At 46.2% G+C, this 20179-nt stretch overlaps 1 protein-coding gene across 3 annotated transcripts in view; it reads left to right on the top strand.

The window, feature by feature from the left end:
* LOC111975614 (E3 ubiquitin-protein ligase RNF13) overlaps positions 1–20179 on the top strand; it is a 102176-nt gene that overhangs the window by 40122 nt on the left and 41875 nt on the right. For 2 of the 3 annotated variants that reach the window (XM_024004036.2, XM_024004037.3), the window contains exon 4: positions 8064–8189. In XM_024004036.2, the coding sequence (XP_023859804.1) occupies positions 8064–8189 (126 nt within the window). Of the gene's footprint in view, positions 1–6024; positions 6116–8063; positions 8190–20179 lie in introns of those variants that run through there. The other variant, XM_024004038.3, reaches the window with a different exon arrangement.

The following is a 20179-nucleotide window of genomic DNA, read 5'->3' as shown; positions in this document are numbered from 1 at the left end:
TCCAGGGAACCATACACAATGTCCCAAGAACATCCTAAACTGTCCTCGGGCCAAACCGAGAACTAGACAAAACCTCCAGAGGACCATGACACAACGTCCTGACGACTTTAGGCGGCCATTTCGTGATGTCCCAGGAACTTCATAACTGCTCGTTATTGTTAGCAGGGATTAACAGAGAGGTTCCCCTGCGAAATCTGGTCTGTCCAAAACGGGATGTAACATTACAGAACGTGTCAAATGAAATGTATAATTTAGAACAGAAACGATTGTCTGTCAGATAGAATAGGGAATCATGTCAGCTCTAATTCTCTTTCTATTTGCAACATTTCGGAGCGTTTCACATCCCTGGCCTTGAAAACACCCCTTTATAAATTTTTGGTAAACAGAATGGCAACAGTATGTTTTTCATGTTATGTTCCTCATTCTAATCAAGTGGCATCCTCTGACTTCCACTCTTCTTAAATATAGACTGAACATCGAAACCAGCGTTTCCTGTGGAAAGTTTATGATGCGGCACATGCCCATACAAACCAAGCAAAACTGGTCAAGCCAACCAAAACCAAGCTAAACTGAGGAAGCAAAACTGGTGTTAGATTAGGCCCTGTTTACTTTGGGGTAGCCTAATCACTGATCTAAACGAATAGATTGCCGTAGGCTATGCATTGGAACCCCTGATTTCTCCTATCCAGTCATGTCAGATCTGTGACTAGTCCATGCTCTGGATGCAGGAAGGGGAGTGGCCTGGGAAAGTGGAGGGCGGTAGCTGGACTCGGCCTGCGTCTTTGGAGTGGGCGCTGTGGCTATGTACAACGTCATTCCCGTGCGAAACATGGAGGGAGCTGAGGGTGAGATCTTGACAAAGACTGGGAGCTAAGCGGGACCTAGATGGACTGACTGACTATCTCTGTGTTCTCATAGTCATCCAGTACATAAAGACAGATCTCTTTAATGGTGAACTAATGCCCATTGCTCCTGACCTATTTTAGGTGGTCTCTGCTTTTCTGAAAACTCGTCAAATAACTTATAAACAAAGTCGTTTTGAATAATTCTGTGCTGGTTTGAGCAAGATCATGTTTACCGATTTCCTGTCCACAGATCTACTGCCAAAATCTATACAACCAATCCACGGTGAAAAGTTATACATTTCTCTAACATTACCTGTGCTTTAGTCAGTGTGTGGGTATTTTCATCCCTTGTTGTTTTTGTCCGAGCCAGTGCATTTACAAAAGGTTATTTTTTTGTAGCCTACTTAGAGACTGAACCCCATGCACTCAGATTCTGGCCTGGAGCATGACTTACATTTCAGCACAGCCCAGTCGCTGCTATCTATGCCACTGTGTTAGAGCCCTGGTGCTGGCACTCCCAGGATATGTCCCAAATGACACCCTATTCCCTATATAGTGCACTACTTTTGACCAGGGCCCATAAGGCTCTGGTCTAAAGTAGTACACTACATAGGAGAAACAACCATTTCCTCACAGCAGAGCCGAGCGAGGCCTGTATCCAGATACACTATATATACAAAAGTATATGGACACACCTTCAAATTAGAGGATTTGGCCATTTCTGCCACACCCGTTGCTGACAAGTGTCTAAAATCGAGCACACAGCTATGCAATTTCATAGACAAAGATTGGCAGTAGAATGGCCTTACTGAAGAGCTCAGTGACTTTTCAACATTGCACCGTCATAGGATGCCACCTTTCCAACAATGCAGTTCAAGAAATAGAGTTAAGAAAATATTTACTAAATAAACTAGTCTTTTTTTCTTTTTTTTTAAGTTACAATAAAATTACATAACAATAATGAGGCTATATACAGGGGGGTACCGGTACCGAGTCAATGTGCAGGCGTACAGGTTAGTCAAGGTAATTTGTACATGTAGGTAGGGGTAAAGTGACTATGCATAGATAATAAACAGCGAGTGGCAGCAGTGTAAAAACAAAGGTGGGGGGTGTTCAATGTAAATAGTCCGGGTGGCCATTTGATTAATTGTTTAGCAGTCTTATAGTTTGGGGGTAGAAGCTGTTAAGGAGCCTTTTGGACCTAGACTTGGCGCTCTAGTACCACTTGCCGTGCGGTAGCAGACTGTTCTCTCTATGACTTGTGTGACTGTAGTCTTTGACAATTTTTTGGGCCTTCCTCTGACACCGCCTAGTATATAGGTCCTGGACGACAGGAAGCTTGGCCCCAGTGATGTACTGGGCTGTATGCACTACCCTCTGTAGCGCCTTACGGTCGGATGCCGAGCAGTAGCCATACCAGGTGGTGATGCAACCAGTCAGGATGCTCTCAATGGTGCAGCTGTAGAACTTTTTGAGGATCTGGGGATCCATGCCAAATCTTTTCAGTCCCCTGCCCTTTTCACGACTGTCTTTGTGTGTTTGGACCATGATAGTTTGTTGGTGATGTGGACACCAAGGAACAGGAAACTCTCGACCCACTCCACTACAGCCCCGTCAATGTTAATGGGGGCCTGTTCGGCCATCCTTTTCCTGTAGTCCACGATCAACTCCTTTGTCTTGCTCACATTGAGGGAAAGGTTGTTGAGGTCTCTGACCTCCTCCATATAGGCTGTCTCATTGTTGTCGGTGATCAGGCCTACCACTGTTGTATCGTAAACAAACCTAATGATGGTGTTGGAGTCGTGCTTAGCCACGCAGTTGTGGGTGAACAGGGAGTACAGGGGGGTACTAAGCACGCACTCCTGGGGGAGTGCGTGCTTAGAGGGGCCCCGTTGTTGAGGATCAGCGTGGTAGATGTGCTGTTGCCAACCCTTACCACCTGGGGGTGGCCCGTCAGGAAGTCCAAGATCCAGCTGCAGAGGGAGGTGTTTAGTCCCAGGGTCCTTAACTTAGTGATGAGCTTTGTGGGCACTATGGTGTTGAACGCTGAGCTGTAGTCAGTGAACAGCATTCTCACATAGGTCTTCCTTTTATCCAGGTGGGAAAGGGCAGTGTGGAGTGCAATTGAGATTGCATCATCTGTGGATCTGTTGGGGCGGTATGCGAATTGGAGTGGGTCTAGAGTTTCCAGGATGATGGTGTTGATGTGAGCCATGACCAGCCTTTCAAAGCACTTCTTGGCTACAGTGTTGAGTGCTAAGAGTCGGTAGTCATTTAGGCAGGTTACCTTAGTGGTCTTGGGCACAGGGACTATGGTGGTCTGCTTGAAACGTGGGTATTACAGACTCTGTCAGGGAGAGGTTGAAAATGTCAGTGAAGACAGTTGCCAGTTGGTCCGCACATGCTCTGAGTACACGCCCTGGTAATCCGTCTGGCCCGTGGCCTTGTGAATGTTGACCTCTTTAAAGGTCTTGCTCACATCGGCCACGGAGAGCGCGATCACACAGTCGTCTGAAACAGCTGGTGCTCTCATGCATGCTTCAGTGTTGCTTGCCTCGAAGCAGGCATAGAATGCATTTAGCTCATCTTGTAGGCTCGCGTCACTGGGAAGCTTGCGGCTGGGTTTCCCTTTGTAGTCTGTAAAGCCCTGCCACATCCAAAGAGCATCAGATCCGGTGTAGTAGGATTCAATCTTAGTCTTATATTGAGGCTTTGCCTGTTTTTATGGTTTGTTTGAGGGCATAGCAGGATTTCTTATAAGCGGATTAGTGTCCCGCTCCTTGAAAACGGCAGCTCTAGCTTTTAGCGTGGTGCGGATGTTGCTTGTAATCCATGGCTTCTGGTTGGGATGTGTACGTATGGTCACTGTGGGGACGACGTCGTCAATGCACGTATTGATGAAGCCGGTGACTGAGGTGGTATACTCCTCAATGCCATTGGATGAATCACGTAACATATTCCAGTAAGTGCTAGCAAAACAGTCCTGTAGCATAGCATCCGCATCAACTGACCACTTCCGTATTGAGCGAGTCACTGGTGTTTGCTGCTTTAGTTTTTGCTTGTAAGCAGGAATCAAGAGGATAGAATTATAGTCAGATTTGCCAAATGGAGGGCGAGGGAGAGCTTTGTATGCATCTCTGTGTGTGGATTAAAGGTGGTCTATGTTTTATTTCTCCTCTGGTTGCACATGTGACATGCTGGTATAAATGAGGTAAAACTGATTTAAGTTTGCCTGCATTAAAGTCTCTGGCCACTAGGAGCGCCACTTCTGTATGAGCATTTTCTTGTTTGCTTATGACCTTATAGATCGTTGTGTGTGGTCTTAGTGCCAGCATCGGTTTGTGGTGGTAAATAGACAGCTACGAATAATATAGTTTGGAACTCACTTGGTAAATAGTGTGGTCTACAGCTTATCATGACGTACTCTACCTCAGGCGAGCAATACCTCGAGACCTCCCTAATATTAGACATCGCGCACCAGCTGTTATTGACAAATAGACAGACACCACCACCCCTCATCTTACCAGACATAGCTGTTCTGTCCTGCCAATTCACGGAAAACCCAGCCAACTGTATATTATCCATGTCGTCGTTCAGCCACGACTTAGTGAAACATAAGATATTACAGTTTTTAATTTCCTGTTGGTAGGATAGTCTCGACCGTAGATCATCGAGTTTGTTTTCCAGTGGCACTTTGGCCAATAGAACCCATGGTAAAGGCGATTTACTTACTCGCTTACGAATCCTAACAAGGCACCCCGACCTTCTCCTTTGGTATCTCTGCCTTTTCTTCATGCTAATGACAAGGATTGGGCCTGTTTTCCGGAAAGCAGTACATCCTTCGCGTGGAAGTGGAAATGTCTAGGAGCAACAACGGCTCAGCCGCAAAGTGGTATCACAAGCTCACAGGAACGGGACCGCCGAGTGCTGAAGCGCGTAGCGTGTAAAAAATAATCTGTCCCCGGGTTGCAACACTTACTTCTGTGTTTCAAACTACTTCTGGAAGCAAAGTCAGCACAAGAACTGTTCGTCTGGAGCTTCATGGCCGAGCAAGCCTAAGATCATGCTCAATGCCAAGCGTCGGCTGGAGTGGTGTAAAGCTCGCCGCCATTGGACTCTGGAGCAGTGGAAACGCGTTCTCTGGAGTGATGAATCACTCTTCACCATCTGGCAGTCCGACGGACGAATCTGGGTTTGGTGGATGCCAGGAGAACTATGCCCCAATGCATAGTGCCAACTGTAAAGTTTGGTGGAGGAGGAATAATGGTCTTGGGCTGTTTTTCACATTTTGGGCTAGGCCCCTTAGTTCTGTTGAAGGGAAATATTAATGGTACAGCACAAGGCGAGGTCCATACAGAAATGGTTTGTCGAGATCGGTGTGGAAGAACTTGACTGGCCTACACAGAGCCCTGACCTCAACCCCATCGAACACCTTTTGGATGAATTGGAACGCCGACTGCGAGCCAGACCTAATCGCCCAACACCAGTGTAAACATTTAGTGGAAAGCCTTCCCAGAAGAGAAGAGGCTGTTATAGCAGCAAAGGGGGTACCAACTCCAAATTAATGCCCATGATTTTGGAATGAGATGTTCAACGAGCCGGTGTCCACATACTTTTGATCATGTTTGGGTGTACAGTAGCAGAGGGCAGCCATACTACATACCACAGCCATACTACAGCACCCATGGAGGAGGAGCAGGAGGAGGTGTTGGTGGTGGTTTAGGAGAGGGGTAAAGGCTTAATCGGTGGCATGATCTAGTCACGCTCTCCTCTAGAGTGGAAAGTCACTGAAAACTGAATCACTATGCTGAAGAGAAAACCCACCTCCGGAATTGAAATGGTTCCTCTTCTAGGTCTATATGTTTAGGCAATGATTCACCAACATTGGCCCCGGGTTTCAAAATCTGGAACCAACAGTTGGTTGTTGAACTTGAAGGTGTTTTATTGAATTCCTCCTCAATTATACAATGCTCTGTACGGTTGTGGTTAGGGACTTCCCTCTGGGTTTCCTTGTGGGTCCATTGCCAACAGGGGGCGCTATTGTAGCTTGTTTTGAACCACGTGAAAATATGAGACAGTGGCATCGTCATAGCAGGCTTTGCGGAAGGTATCCAGGGAGATTTCTAGTCTGTTTTCCTTTTTGAAAACAGGAGTCCAGATAAAGTAGACAACGGCTTCCAGTGCCAGTTCTTCACCATCTCTTTGTATGAAATCAAGGATGTAACAACAAAAGCTTTTGGACTTTCTATCCATCCTATTGAAAAGTGATGGTATGTTTGATACATTTTACTGTTTCATTGTCCATTCCTGTCATTTGGAGAGAATGGCAGCTTGCGATAGGTGTGTAGGTACCATTTAGACAGACACACACACACACACACACACACACACACACACACACACACACACACACACACACACACACACACACACACACACACACACACACACACACACACACACACACACACACACACACACACACACACACACACACACACACACACACACAGGTCTTTCTAATGTTCCTCCTTTTGAGGGACACCTACCAGTCTCAGCATTGTGTGCGTGTCAACGTGCACTGTGTTCACAGAAAAACAAAAAGGGCTGACGAGCCGGGAAGGCTGGGTCCTTTTTGAAGCGCTCTGCACTGGCACTGCTCCAGAGAGCGAACTCTAGCTCCTCCACTAAAATGAACTCATCACTTTCACAGCTGACTGTAGCTGCCGAGTCATGGGGCCACCCCCACCAAATCCCGCAGCAATTTACACCTTGTTTGTGTCCTGAATGGCACCCGATTGCCTACATAGTGCACTACTTTTGACCAGACTCCATAGGGCTCAACAACTCCAAAAAAGGTGTGAACTATAAAGGGAATATGGTGCCATTTGGGACATAGGCCTCATCTCTATCTCTGACTAGCCTGCCACCCCTGACTACCATCTGCACCTGATAGGATATGAAAACGCATTACACTGGATTTAATAGTGCAAGGAAACGGGACAAATATGATAAAATCAACATATCCCCACATAACACGGTTATCGTTCAATGTGAAGCTAATGAATTATGTCAGCTCTATTTATTACATTTCTGTCTGCAATGTTATGAACGTTTCACTCACTGAAGACACCTCGGGACATCTCTCCCTACATGGAAACACTTGAACAGAACCTTAATCATTGGACAGCAGCAGGCCCTCAAATTCAGGAAGTATGCTTGTGATTGGACAGTATCTCTGTCATTCTCAGCTGGCCTGCAGGTGATTGGCTTCGGCCTTGGGCCTGCCCCTTTGGCTGTGTTCTGACAGGCCGAGTCATGCCCGAGGCAGGTCCCAGACTCCCAGAGCTGTAGGACCTGCTAGGTTTCATTAATGCAGTGCTCTGTGTGGACTCCACAGTCCATGTTGGCACCAATATTCTGTTGAAAATAGCATTCTAACAGAAGTACTTTAGGTGCCAGTATGGTTAGCTATCTCAAACAGTGGCAGCCAAACTCTGAGCTGTCTTTGGCTTTTGGGCTGATCCTATCCTCTCTGTCTTTCCCTTTTGCTCTCTCTCTCTCTCCTCGCTGTCTCTCTCGTCCTGCAGCACAGGACATCTTGGGCAACCAGAAGAATTCAATGCCAAGATATGATCTCTTGTTTGGGTTTGTTTCATCTGTGGACTTTACCGTGGATTTAGGGAGCCATTTGGGACTTAGCTATTTCGTGCACTACTTTTGACCCTGTGGGCCCTGGTCAAAAGTAATGCACTAAATAGGGAATTGGGTGCCATTTGGGACATTGCCTTACTAATCTCGTGGCAAGGGAGGGTTTGAATAAAGCATTATGTTTCTTCATTTAAACATAATTCTGGCTCTGTATTGTTATTGCTGTAGCCATTTTGAATTGTTTAAGCCTATTTTTAAATTCTTATTTCTGTTCTCTTTGTTCAGTCTCTCACCAGCCTGCAGATTCACCATTTCTCTCTAGATTCCAATGGATTTCATTTGAGATGTTTGACCTTCCTGAGAATTGTTATTTAGGTTTCAGTTTCTGTTGAGGAGAGCAACTATGAATATGCACACCACCACATTTCCTCTGTGTGTGGTGATGATTCTACTTTTTGCTCCTACTCCCACACTCTTCTTTTACTTGACCTGTTTTGTGGGTGTTGTTCAATTGAATGGCAGACACATAACTGATGCTCTAACTGTACTGTGATGTCACACCCACAGGGCTTCCTGATTGGTGCACGGCCCGAAAATGCCTGCGAACCCATTGACCCGCCCCCTATTCGGGACAACCTCACTGGTGCCTTCATCGTGCTCATCAGGCGCTTCGACTGCAACTTTGACATCAAGGTAGGGTGCATCGCAATCACACAAACCTCCCCATGTGGTGTATAATTTGTTGCTAACCACGTACACAAGATTAGATATTTTGGCATCCGTCTAATGGTTAGGGTTACGATTGGGGGTAGGGTAATCTGATCCTAGATCTGTGGTTGAAGGTAGTTCCTACCTAAAGGCTCCCTTATGGTCTATAATGAAGTTGCCTGTAATTTATTTGTATTTAATTTTTTATTGAACCTTTATTTAACTAGACAAGTAAGTTAAGAACAAATTCTTATTTACAATGACGGCCTACCCCGGCCAAACCAGGACGACGCTGGGACAATTGTCCCCTATGGGACTCCCTATCACAGCCGGATGTGATGCAGCCTGGAATCGAACCGGGGACTGTAGTGACGCCTCTTGCACTGAGATGCGCTGCTTTAGACCGCTGCGCCACTCGGGAGCCCTGAGTACTGATCCAGAGTCAGTTTCCTTTTTTTACCTCCTGATGGATATGGTTAGGGATGGGATTGGGAAAGCTGATCCTAGATCTGATCCTAGACATTCCTGAAAGAAGCTAGCTAGCTAACAAGGAGTGTCTAGTTGGCAGAAGAGAAGAAGGGACAAAGTGGGACAAAATAAGGACAGAAAAAAAGGGAAAGGGGACATTAAGGTGAAGCAGTCCTCTAAAGACACAAAAGACAATAATACAAGAAACAACACTTCTATTGCCTCTCCCTTTACGATACGCACTTCCGGTTTGGTTTGGAGCGAGTAGTTGCATTCCGCTTTGCTCCACAGGTAGTATTACAGGTAGTATTACATTTCATTTCATTACAGTACAACAGTTTGATTTGTTTGATCTTAGCTGGCTACATAGCCTCTTTGTATCCAAGATAATTGTGTAGTCTAGAGTAATTGTCGAGGTTACCTAGCCAGTTAGAGGTTACCTAGCCAGCTACACTTTCAAACAAAGTCAACAACGCAGCCACTGCTAGCTAGCCTATTTCACCAGCCAGCAGTACATATCATTTTAGTCAATAAGATTTTTTGCAACGTAAGCTTAACTTTCTGAACATTCGAGACGTGTAGTCCACTTGTCATTCCAATCTCCTTTGCATAAGCGTAGCCTCTTCTGTAGCCTGTCAACTATGTGTCTGTCTATCCCTGTTCTCTCCTCTCTGCACAGACCATACAAACGCTTCACACCGCGTGGCCGCTGCTACTCTAACCTGGTGGTCCCAGCGCGCACACCACGTGGAGTTCCAGGTCTCAGGCAGCCTCTGGAACTGCGATCTGCGGCCAACAAGGCAGAGTTCATCTCAGCCTATGCTTCCTCCAGTCCCTCGACTTCTTGGCACTGACGGAAACATGGATTACCACTGATAACACTGCTACTCCTACTGCTCTCTCTCGTCTGCCACGTGTTCTCGCACACCCGAGAGCTTCTGGTCAGCGGGGTGGTGCACTGGGATCCTCATCTCTCCCAAGTGGACATTCTCTCTTTCTCCCCTGACCCATCTGTCTATCGCCTCCTTTGAATTCATGCTGTCACAGTTACCAGCCCTTTCAAGCTTAACATCCTTATCATTTATCGCCCTCCAGGTTCCTTGGAGAGTTCATCAATGAGCTTGACGCCCTGATAAGTTCCTTTCCTGAGGATGGCTCACCTCTCACAGTTCTGGGTGACTTTAACCTCCCCACGTCTACCTTTGACTCATTCCTCTCTGCCTCCTTCTTTCCACTCCTCTCCTCTTTTGACCTCACCCTCTCACCTTCCCCCCCTACTCACAAGGCAGGCAATACGCTTGACCTCATCTTTACTAGATGCTGTTCTTCCACTAATCTCATTGCAACTCCCCTCAAGTCTCCGACCACTACCTTGTATCCTTTTCCCTCTCGCTCTCATCCAACACTTCCCACACTGCCCCTACTCGGTGGTATCGCGCCGTCCCAACCTTCGCTCTCCCTCCCCGCTACTCTCTCCTCTTCATCCTATCATCTCTTCCCTCTGCTCAACCTTCTCCAACCTATCTCCTGATTCTGCCTCCTCAACCCTCCTCTCTCCCTTTCTGCATCCTTTGACTCTCTATGTCCCCTATCCTCCAGGCCGGCTCGGTCCTCCCTCCTGCTCCGTGGCTCGACGACTCATTGCGAGCTCACAGAACAGGGCTCCGGGCAGCCGAGCGGAAATGGAGGAAAACTCGCCTCCCTGCGGACCTGGCATCCTTTCCCTCCCTCCTCTCTACATTCTCCTCTTCTGTCTCTGCTGCTAAAGCCAATTTCTACCATCTAAATTCCAAGCATCTGCCTCTACCCTAGGAAGCTCTTTGCCACCTTCTCCTCCCTCCTGAATCCTCCTCTCCTCCTCCCCCTCCTCCCTCTCTGCTGATGACTTCGTCAACCATTTTGAAAAGAGGTCGACGACATCCGATCCTCGTTTGCTAAGTCAAACGACACCGCTGGTTCTGCTCACACTGCCACTACCTCTGTGCTTTGACCTCTTTCTCCCCTCTCTCTCCAGATGAAATCTCGCGTCTTGTGACGGCCGGCCACCAACAACCTGCCCGCTTGACCCTATCCCCTCCTCTCTTCTCCAGACCATTTCCGGAGACCTTCTCCCTTACCTCACCTCGCTCATCAACTCATCCTTGACCGCTGGCTACGTCCCTTCCGTCTTCAAGAGAGCGAGAGTTGCACCCCTTCTGAAAAAACCTACACTCGATCCCTCCGATGTAAACAACTACAGACCAGTATCCCTTCTTTCTTTTCTCTCCAAAACTCTTGAACGTGCCGTCCTTGGCCAGCTCTCTGCTATCTCTCTCAGAATGACTTCTTGATCCAAATCAGTCAGGTTTCAAGACTAGTCATTCAACTGAGACTGCTCTTCTCTGTGTCACGGAGGCGCTCCGCACTGCTAAAGCTAACTCTCTCTCCTCTGCTCTCATCCTTCTAGACCTATCGGCTGCCTTTGATACTGTGAACCATCGATCCTCCTCTCCACCCTCTCCGAGCTGGGCATCTCCGGCGCGGCCACGCTTGGATTGCGTCCTACCTGACAGGTCGCTCTACCAGGTGGCGTGGCGAGAATCTGTCTCCGCCCACGTGCTCTCACCACTGGTGTCCCAGGGCTCTGTTCTAGGCCCTCTCCTATTCTCGCTAACACCAAGTCACTTGGCTCTGTCATATCCTCACATGGTTCTCTCTATCATTGCTATGCAGACGACACACAATTAATCTTCTCCTTTCCCCCCTCTGATAACCAGGTGGTGAATCGCATCTCTGCATGTCTGGCAGACATATCAGTGTGGATGACGGATCACCACCTCAAGCTGAACCTCGCAAGACGGAGCTGCTCTTCCTCCCGGGGAAGGACTGCCCGTTCATGATCTCGCCATCACGGTTGACAACTCCATTGTGTCCTCCTCCCAGAGTGCTAAGACCTTGGCGTGATCCTGGACAACACCCTGTCGTTCTCAACTAACATCAAGGCGGTGACCCGTTCCTGTAGGTTCATGCTCTACAACATTCGCAGAGTACGACCCTGCCTCACGCAGGAAGCGCGCGCAGGTCCTAATCCAGGCACTTGTCATCTCCCGTCTGGATTACTGCAACTCGCTGTTGGCTGGGCTCCCTGCCTGTGCATTAACCCCTACAACTCATCCAGAACGCCGCAGCCCGTCTGGTGTTCAACTTTCCCAAGTTCTCACGTCACCCCCCGCTCCTCCGCTCTCTCCACTGGCTTCCAGTTGAAGCTCGCATCCGCTACAAGACCATGGTGCTTGCCTAGGAGCTGTGAGGGAACGGCACCTCCGTACCTTCAGGCTCTGATCAGGCCCTACACCCAACAAGGGCACTGCGTTCATCCACCTCTGGCCTGCTCGCCTCCCTACCTCTGAGGAAGTACAGTTCCCGCTCAGCCCAGTCAAAACTGTTCGCTGCTCTGGCACCCCAATGGTGGAAACAAACTCCCTCACGACGCCAGGTCAGGCGAGTCAATCACCACCTTCCGGAGACACCTGAAAGCCCACCTCTTTAAGGAATACCTAGGATAGGATAAAGTAATCCTTCTAACCCCCCCCCCCCTTAAAAGAGTTAGATGCACTATTGTAAAGTGGTTGTTCCACTGGATATCATAAGGTGAATGCACCAATTTGTAAGTCGCTCTGGATAAGAGCGTCTGCTAAATGACTTAAATGTAAATGTAAATGTAATCTATACTTAGGCACAACTTCTACCTCGAGCCCTTCTTACATGCAGCACAGTACACAGGAAATAGCTGTTGCCCAGTCAGGACTTCCTGTGCTGGCACTGAACCATCTCTCCCTCTTTCCAATCCCCCCCTTCCCCCCCTCCGCTCATCCCCTGCTTCTCTGGTTCGTCTACTGATGTGGTGCATTAACTGGGTGCCCTCAGCAGCTCTCTGCAGAAATGCAAATAAAAGCATTGTTGTCGTTTTAACATGGTATGGAAAAGACACCTTTACCTTGCGCCAACATCACAACCAAAGAGAGAGGAGGGCATGGTTTTTTCCCTTTAAGAAGGGGGAAAGCATAAATTCTTATTCCCGAGTTACAACATTTTATGCATGGGAAATCCAGGAAGACTTGAGTGTAGCGGGATATTAGGCCTATTTTCTTCTTCTCAGCAACAAAGGAGCCATTTAGTTTTTACGGTACGGCACTCCAAAACTTCTCGACTCTAATGTGTCTGTCTGCGGAAAGTGTGTATGTGTGTGGCGCGCTCAAAGTCGAGAGGAGGAGTTGTTTTCCTAATAAATCCCAGGAGCTGTGGAGAGCACCACTCGATCCATCCAACCTTGAAGTGAGGCCGTGTGCAGCGAACAGGAGTAGAGCGAGGAAATTAGGAATGGAGAAGGAGGGGGAAGTGGAAGGATACAAGGAGTAGGACAGTGCATTCGGAAAGTATTCAGACCCCTTGACTTTTTCCACATTTTGTTACGTTCCAGCCTTTTTCTAAAATGGATTAAATTGTTTTTAATCTACACACAATACCCCATAATCAGAGTTTGGGAGTAACGGTAATCCGTTACATGTAAGGGATTACAAAAAAACGGTAACTGTAATCCGTTATGTTACCAGCAAAAATATTGTAATCAGATTACAGATACTTTTGAAAAACTAGATGATTACTTCGAGGATTACTTTTAATCCAAGCCTATGGGGGGCTTTTATTGCTCAATCTAATTCATTCTGATAAAAATAAATAAATCCATAGGTTTAATGGACACATGCTCAAACTTGTATACTTTTGATAGACATGAAGGGGCAATCTGTAGTTGCTACATCACTTTTTGGACTTATACACTTTATTTATATATATATATATCTCCATTGATTCTTGAAGAATATAATTTATAAATCCCACATGAGCTTAGTTTAACTGTCACACTCCATGAGAACCCAAAATATAAGCTTGTTTTACAGTAATAACAAACAATTATTTTTATATAATGGATGGTCTCTGTCCTTGCATCCATAGCTCTGTCTATTCATCTGAGAGTGGTTACATTTTTCCAGGCACATCCCTCAGCTTTTTACCAAAACAGAGGCACCCATTTTGTTATTGTTTCATCTGTGGATTTGCCCTTTAAACAGCTGCATATTATCAAGATATCAAAGTGTCACCAACAAAAAGGTCAACAATAGGCCTTTAGCAAATGCAGCATATGGCATTCAGTTTTCACATGTAAATCACACTTTTCAGTAGTGCTCAAAGAATGCCATTATTTATTTTTCAACTCGAATCAATGAGTCCAATCAGTCCTCATTGACAACAAAATCATAAACAACAGAGTAGGGCTGGATAATAAATCCTTAGTTTTGGGGTCATGCTCGGGTAAAACAATTTGGCTAATCTATACTTCCAAGTCCTATTCTTGAAGATAAAGGAGTATAACATTTATTGGAATGACTGGAATTCTGATAGGCTTTGTTTTTTTTATGTAAAGATATAATTTAATCGTATTATTATATGTAGCAGAAAGCGATGGGTTGGAAGAAGCCTACATAACCAACCCATAAAGTAAAATTTAACATCCATATATGGCCAGCTATGTAAACTTTAACATTGATTTATCCTGCAATAGATGTCATTCAGTTGGTAACATACATTTTTGTCTTCTACTAATGCCTCTTAAGGGGAAAGTAATCTAAAAGTAACCGAATGTAATTAGATTACGTTACCGAGTTTGGGTAATCCAAAAGTTACATTGCTGATTACAATTTTGGACAGGTAACTAGTAACTGTAACAGATTACATTTAGAAAATAACTGACCCAACCCTGCCCATAATGACAAAGCAAAAACAGGTTTTTAGATTTTTTTCAAATGTAGTATTTTAAGTATTCAGACCCTTTACTCAGTACTTTTTTGAAGCACCTTTGCAGCGATTACAGACTCGAGTCTTCTTAGGTAGGACGCTACAAGCTTGGCACACCTGTATTTGAGGAGTTTCTCCTATTTTTCACTATTTTTCTCCTATTTTTCACCTGATTGGTGGAGTGCTGCAGAGATAGTTGTCCTTCTGGAAGGTTCTCCCATCTCCACAGAGGAACTCTGGAGCTTTGTCAGAGTGACCATCGAGTTCTTGGTCACCTCCCTGACCAAGGCCCTTCTCCCCCGATTGCTCAGGAAGAGTCTTGGTGGTTCTAAACTTCTTCAATTTAAGAATGATGGAGGCCACTGTGTTCTTGGGGACCTTCAATGCTGCAGAATTTTTTTGGTACCCTTCCCCAGATCTGTGCCTCGGACATGCACTGTCAACTGTGGGACCTTTATATAGACAGATGTGTGCCTTTCCAAATCATGTCCTTCAGCTGAATTTACAACAGGTGGACTCCAGTCAAGTTGTAGAAACATTTCAAGGATGAATACTTATGAAAATAACTTTTTCCTGTTTTTTTATTTTAATACATTTGCAAAAATGTCTAAAACCTGTTTTTGCTTTGTCATTAAGGGGTATTGTGTGTAGATTCATGAGAGAAAAAAACGATTTAATCCATTTTAGAATAAGGCTGTAACGTAACAAAGTGTGGGAAAAGTCAAGGGGTCTGAATACTTTCCGAATGCAGGCTAAGAGTCTAGGCTAATGATAGAAGTATATATGGATTGATGGAGGGAAGAGGTGGAAGTGGGGGAGGGGTTATGAGATGTAAGGAGTAATGGGTTCTATGATAGATGTCAAGAGAGTGAGTGGGAGAGAATGAAAGCTAGAGGGAGATTAATTGATTTGATCTCTAGAACAGGCGGTCTGGCTGTAGTGTGGGGCTTTCTCTCCCTTGTCCCTCTCCCGCTCCATGCCTTATAAGGCCTTTCTGCATCACACACACACCACACAGCGAGGTGTTCCCGAGGCAGGACTGAAACCGGATGCCCCCCTACCCTCTCCAGCTCGCCGTGCATCAGCCAGAGACAAACACGCTAGCACACACACTAAGCCTGACCTCAGATCAGCCTGTTCCATGATACAAACTGAACCCCTTATCAGTCAGCATTTCAGACAAACTGATCTAAGAACAGCCGATACAGTTCAGTTCAGTCCCAAATCAAAGTCAGTTAATATCCCACTCTTCCCCTGGACCACAGAACAGCAGATGTCAAAGGTTTACAAAGCATTAGCAGAAAGTCTGGCTCTAAGATCTGATGTAGAATCAGTCCTTGAATTTCAACTCCTACCTATAGTCAAACAGCACAGAGCCACCGATCCTGACTCAGGATCAGCCAGACAGATGTGTTCTCTTACAGCAGTTGAGTTACCTAAGAGCTGGGGAGGGACTGGCATGCGCAAGAGACTGCGTTCAGGAAAGTGCAGGGACATAATGTAGGTGGACGGACCTTAGGTTTGAGGAGGGGCGTGTGTGTGTGTGTGTGTGTGTGTGTGTGTGTGTGTGTGTGTGTGTGTGTGTGTGTGTGTGTGTGTGTGTGTTGTGTGTGTGTGTGTGTGTGTGTGTGTGTGTGTGTGTGTGTGTGTGTGGTGTGTGTGTGTGTGAGTGAGAGAGAGAGAGAGAGAGAGAATGGGTTAATGTCTTACGTTGGCCTCCAGGCTTTTGATTGACCATGAATAAATCTCCAATCAAGCAGGTGGGGGGGGGGTACAGAAAAAGGAGATCCTTAAATACAACCCCGTCCACCCCCAAAGCTGTACAGCTCCGAGACTTTTAACTGTACCAGAAGCTCAAATGTCAGAGAAACAAAGGAGGAATCCAGGAATCTATTTTGGCTCAAAATAGGGGAGCAGAGGGAGGTAAAAAAATGGCTGGAAATGTTTCGCAGCATATGTGTTTTTTTTAGCATTGCGCTAAACAGTACCATGTGATCAAGTGAATGAAAACGGATTGTTTCTGAGTACCATCAGACATAAAGGGAGATACAGTAATGCACACTCTGTTGAGTGTCCGGGGCAGTCTGAGAGCTTGTGAGTGTTGGGTTTGATGTGCCGGGGTAGACATGCCACTCTGTGGGAGTGTGTGGTTGTGTGGGATGGGTTGCAGGTGATCAAGTGAGGGGACTACTAGCGTTAATGGGTGAACTGGAGAGTGTACAGTGCATTTGGAAAGTATTCCGCCCCATCCCTTTATCCAAATTTTGTTGCCTTATTCTAACTCATCAATCTACACACAATAACCCATAATGACTAAGCGAAAACAGGTTTTTAAAAATGTTAGCAAATGTATAAAAACATTTAAACACGTACCTTATTTACATACAGTTGAATCGGAAGTTTACATACACCTAGGTTGGAGTCATTAAATCATTTTTCAACTACTCCACACTCCATACACTATGTTGACTGTGCCTTTAAACAGCTTGGAAAATTCCAGAAAATTAAGTAATGGCTTCTGATAGGCTAATTGACATCGTTTGAGTCAATTGGAGGTGTACATGTGAATGTATTTCAAGGCCTACCTTCAAATGTAGTGCCTCTTTGGTTGACATCAAGGGAAAATCCAAAGAAATCAGCCAAGACCTCAGAAAAGAAATTGTGGACCTCCACAAGTCTGGTTCATCCTTGGGAGCAATTTCCAAACGCCTGAAGGTACCACGTTCATCTGTACAAACAATAGTACGCAAGTATTAACACCATGTGACCACGCAGCCGTCATACCGCTCAGGAAGGAGACTCGTTCTGTCTCCTAGAGATGAACGTACTTTGGTGCGAAAAGTGCAAATCAATCCCAGAACAACAGCAAAGAATCTTGTGAAGATGCTGGAGGAAACAGATACAAAAGTATCTATATCCACAGTAAAACAAGTCCTATAATCGACATAACCTGAAAGGCCGCTCAGCAAGGAAGAAGCCACTGCTCCAAAACCGCCATAAAAAAGGCAGACTACGGTTTGCAACTGCACATGGGGACACAGAACGTACTTTTTGGAAAAATGTCCTCTGGTCTGATGAAACAAAAATAGAACTGTTTGGCCATAATGACCATCGTTATGTTTGGAGGAAAAAGGGGGATGCTTGCAAGCTGAAGAACACCATCCCAACCGTGAAGCTCGGGGGTGGCAGCATCATGTTGTGGGGGTGCTTTGCTGCAGGAGGGACTGGTGCACTTCACAAAATAGATGGCATCATGAGGGAGTAAAATTATGTGGATATTTTGAAGCAACATCTCAAGACATCAGTTAGGAAGTTGAAGCTTGATCGCAAATGGGTCTTCCAAATGGACAATGACCCCAAGCATACTTCCAAAGTTGTGGCAAAAAGGCTTAAGGACAACAAAGTCAAGGTATTGGAGTTGCCATCACAAAGCCCTGACCTCAATCCTATAGAAAATGTGTGGGAAGAACTAAAAAAGCGTGTGCGAGCAAGGAGGCCTTCAAGCCCTGACTCTGTTACACCAGCTCTGTCAGGAGGAATGGGCCAAAATTCACCCAACTTATTGTGGGAAGCTTGTAGAAGGCTACCCAAAACGTTTGACCCAAGTTAAACAATTTAAAGGCAATGCTACCAAATACTAATTGAGTGTATGTAACCTTCTGACCCACTGGGAATGTGATGAAAGAAATACAAGCTGAAATAAATCATTCTCTCTACTATTATTCTGACATTTCACATTCTTAAAATAAAGTGGTGATACTAACTGACCTAAGACAGGGAAATCTTACTAGGGTTAAATGTAAGGAATTGTGAACAACTGAGTTTAAATGTATTTGGCTAAGGTGTATGTAAACTTCCGACTTCAACTGTAACTATTCAGACCCTTTGCTATGCGACTCGAAATTGAGCTCAGGTGTATCCTGTTTCCATTGATCATCCTTGAGATGTTTCTACAACTTGATTGTTGTCCACTTGTGGTAAATTCAATTGTTTGGACATGATTTGGAAAGGCACACACCTGTCTATATAAGGTCTCACAGTTGACAGTGCATGTTAGAGCAAAAACCAAGCCATGAAGTCGAAGGAATTGCCCATAGAGCTGTGAGACAGGATTGTGTCGAGGCACAGATCTGGGGAAGGGTACCAAAAAAATGTCTGCAGCATTGAAGGTCCCCAAGAACACAGTGGACTCCATCATTCTTAAATTGAAGAAGTTTGTTACCACCAAGACTCTTCCTAGAGCTGGCAGCCTGGCCAAACTGAGCAATCAGGGGAGAAGGGCCTTGGTCAGGGAGGGCCTTGGTCATGGTCACTCTAACAGAGCTCTAGAGTTCCTCTGTGGAGATGGGACAACCTTCCAGAAGGACAACCATCTCTGCAGCACTCCACCAATCAGGCCTTTATGGTAGTGGCCAGACGGAAGACACTGCTCAGTATAAGGCACATAACAACCCGCTTGGAGTTTGCCAAAAGGCACCTAAAGGACTCTTACCATGAGAAAAAAGATTCTCTGGTCTGAATGCCAAGTGTCACGTCTGGAGGAAACCTGGAACCATCCCTACGGTGAAACATGGTGGTGGAAGTATCATGCTGTGGGGATGTTTTCCAGAGGCATGGATTGGGAGACTAGTCAGGATCAAGGCAAAGATGAATGTAGCAAAGTATAGAGAGATCATTGATGAAAACCTGCTCCGGACTGCTCAGGACCTCAGACTGGGCCAAGGTTCACCTTCCACCACGACAACGACACTAAGCACACAACCAGGACAATGCAGGAGTGGCTTTGGGACAGGTTTCTCAATGTTTTTGAGTGGCCCAGCCAGAGCCCGGACTTGAACCCGATCGAACATCTCTGGAGAGACCTGAAAATAGGTGTGCAGCGACGCTCCCCATCCAACCTGACAGAGCCTGAGAGGATCTCCAGAGAAGAATGGGAGAAACTCCCCAAATACAGGGTGCCAAGCTTGTAGCGTCGTACCCAAGAAGACTCAAGGCAGTAATCGCTGCCGAAGGTGTTTTAAGAAAGTACTGAGTAAAGGGTTTGAATGCTTATGTAAATGTCATATTTAATTTTTTATACATTCGCAAACATTTCCAATTACCTGTTTTTGCTTTGTCATTATGGGGTATTGTGTGGAGATTGATGAGGGAAAAAATCTATGTCATCAATTTTAGAATAAGGCTGTAACGTAAAACAAAGTGTGGAGAAGGTCAAGGGGTCTGAATACTTGACGAATGCACTGTATGTGTGTGTGCGTGTGGGAGGCGAAGGGGATTCCAGCACTGCTGCTCCTTTTAGAACTCCAGCCTCCCGAGGGAGAGGGCTCGCAGCTAAAGGGGAAGTGGGGAAGAAGCGAGAGGAGGAGGAGGGGGTAAGGTTAACACTTCCTGCTTGCTGGGCCTCTGAAATAGGAGCGGGAGAGGGGGGGGCTCGCTGGTGACCCATCTGACCCCAGCTGTGGGGGAAGGAGACTGGGAAGGAAACCTGACACTACACGCCCCCCTCCCACCCACCCACACCGCCCCCCTTTCTCCGACCCCCCTCACCCCTGTCCGCCTGTGTCAAAAGAGTCCCTCCATCCTCCCTCCAGCCGGCGAACCAACCCTTTTCCTGCCACTCTCTTGACACACACGACACATCACACACTCATACACTCTCAATATACATTCACGCA

This window comes from Salvelinus sp. IW2-2015, linkage group LG16, assembly GCF_002910315.2.
Source record: "Salvelinus sp. IW2-2015 linkage group LG16, ASM291031v2, whole genome shotgun sequence".
NCBI lineage: Eukaryota > Metazoa > Chordata > Actinopteri > Salmoniformes > Salmonidae > Salvelinus > Salvelinus sp. IW2-2015.
This window is presented reverse-complemented; position numbering and strand designations above follow the sequence as displayed.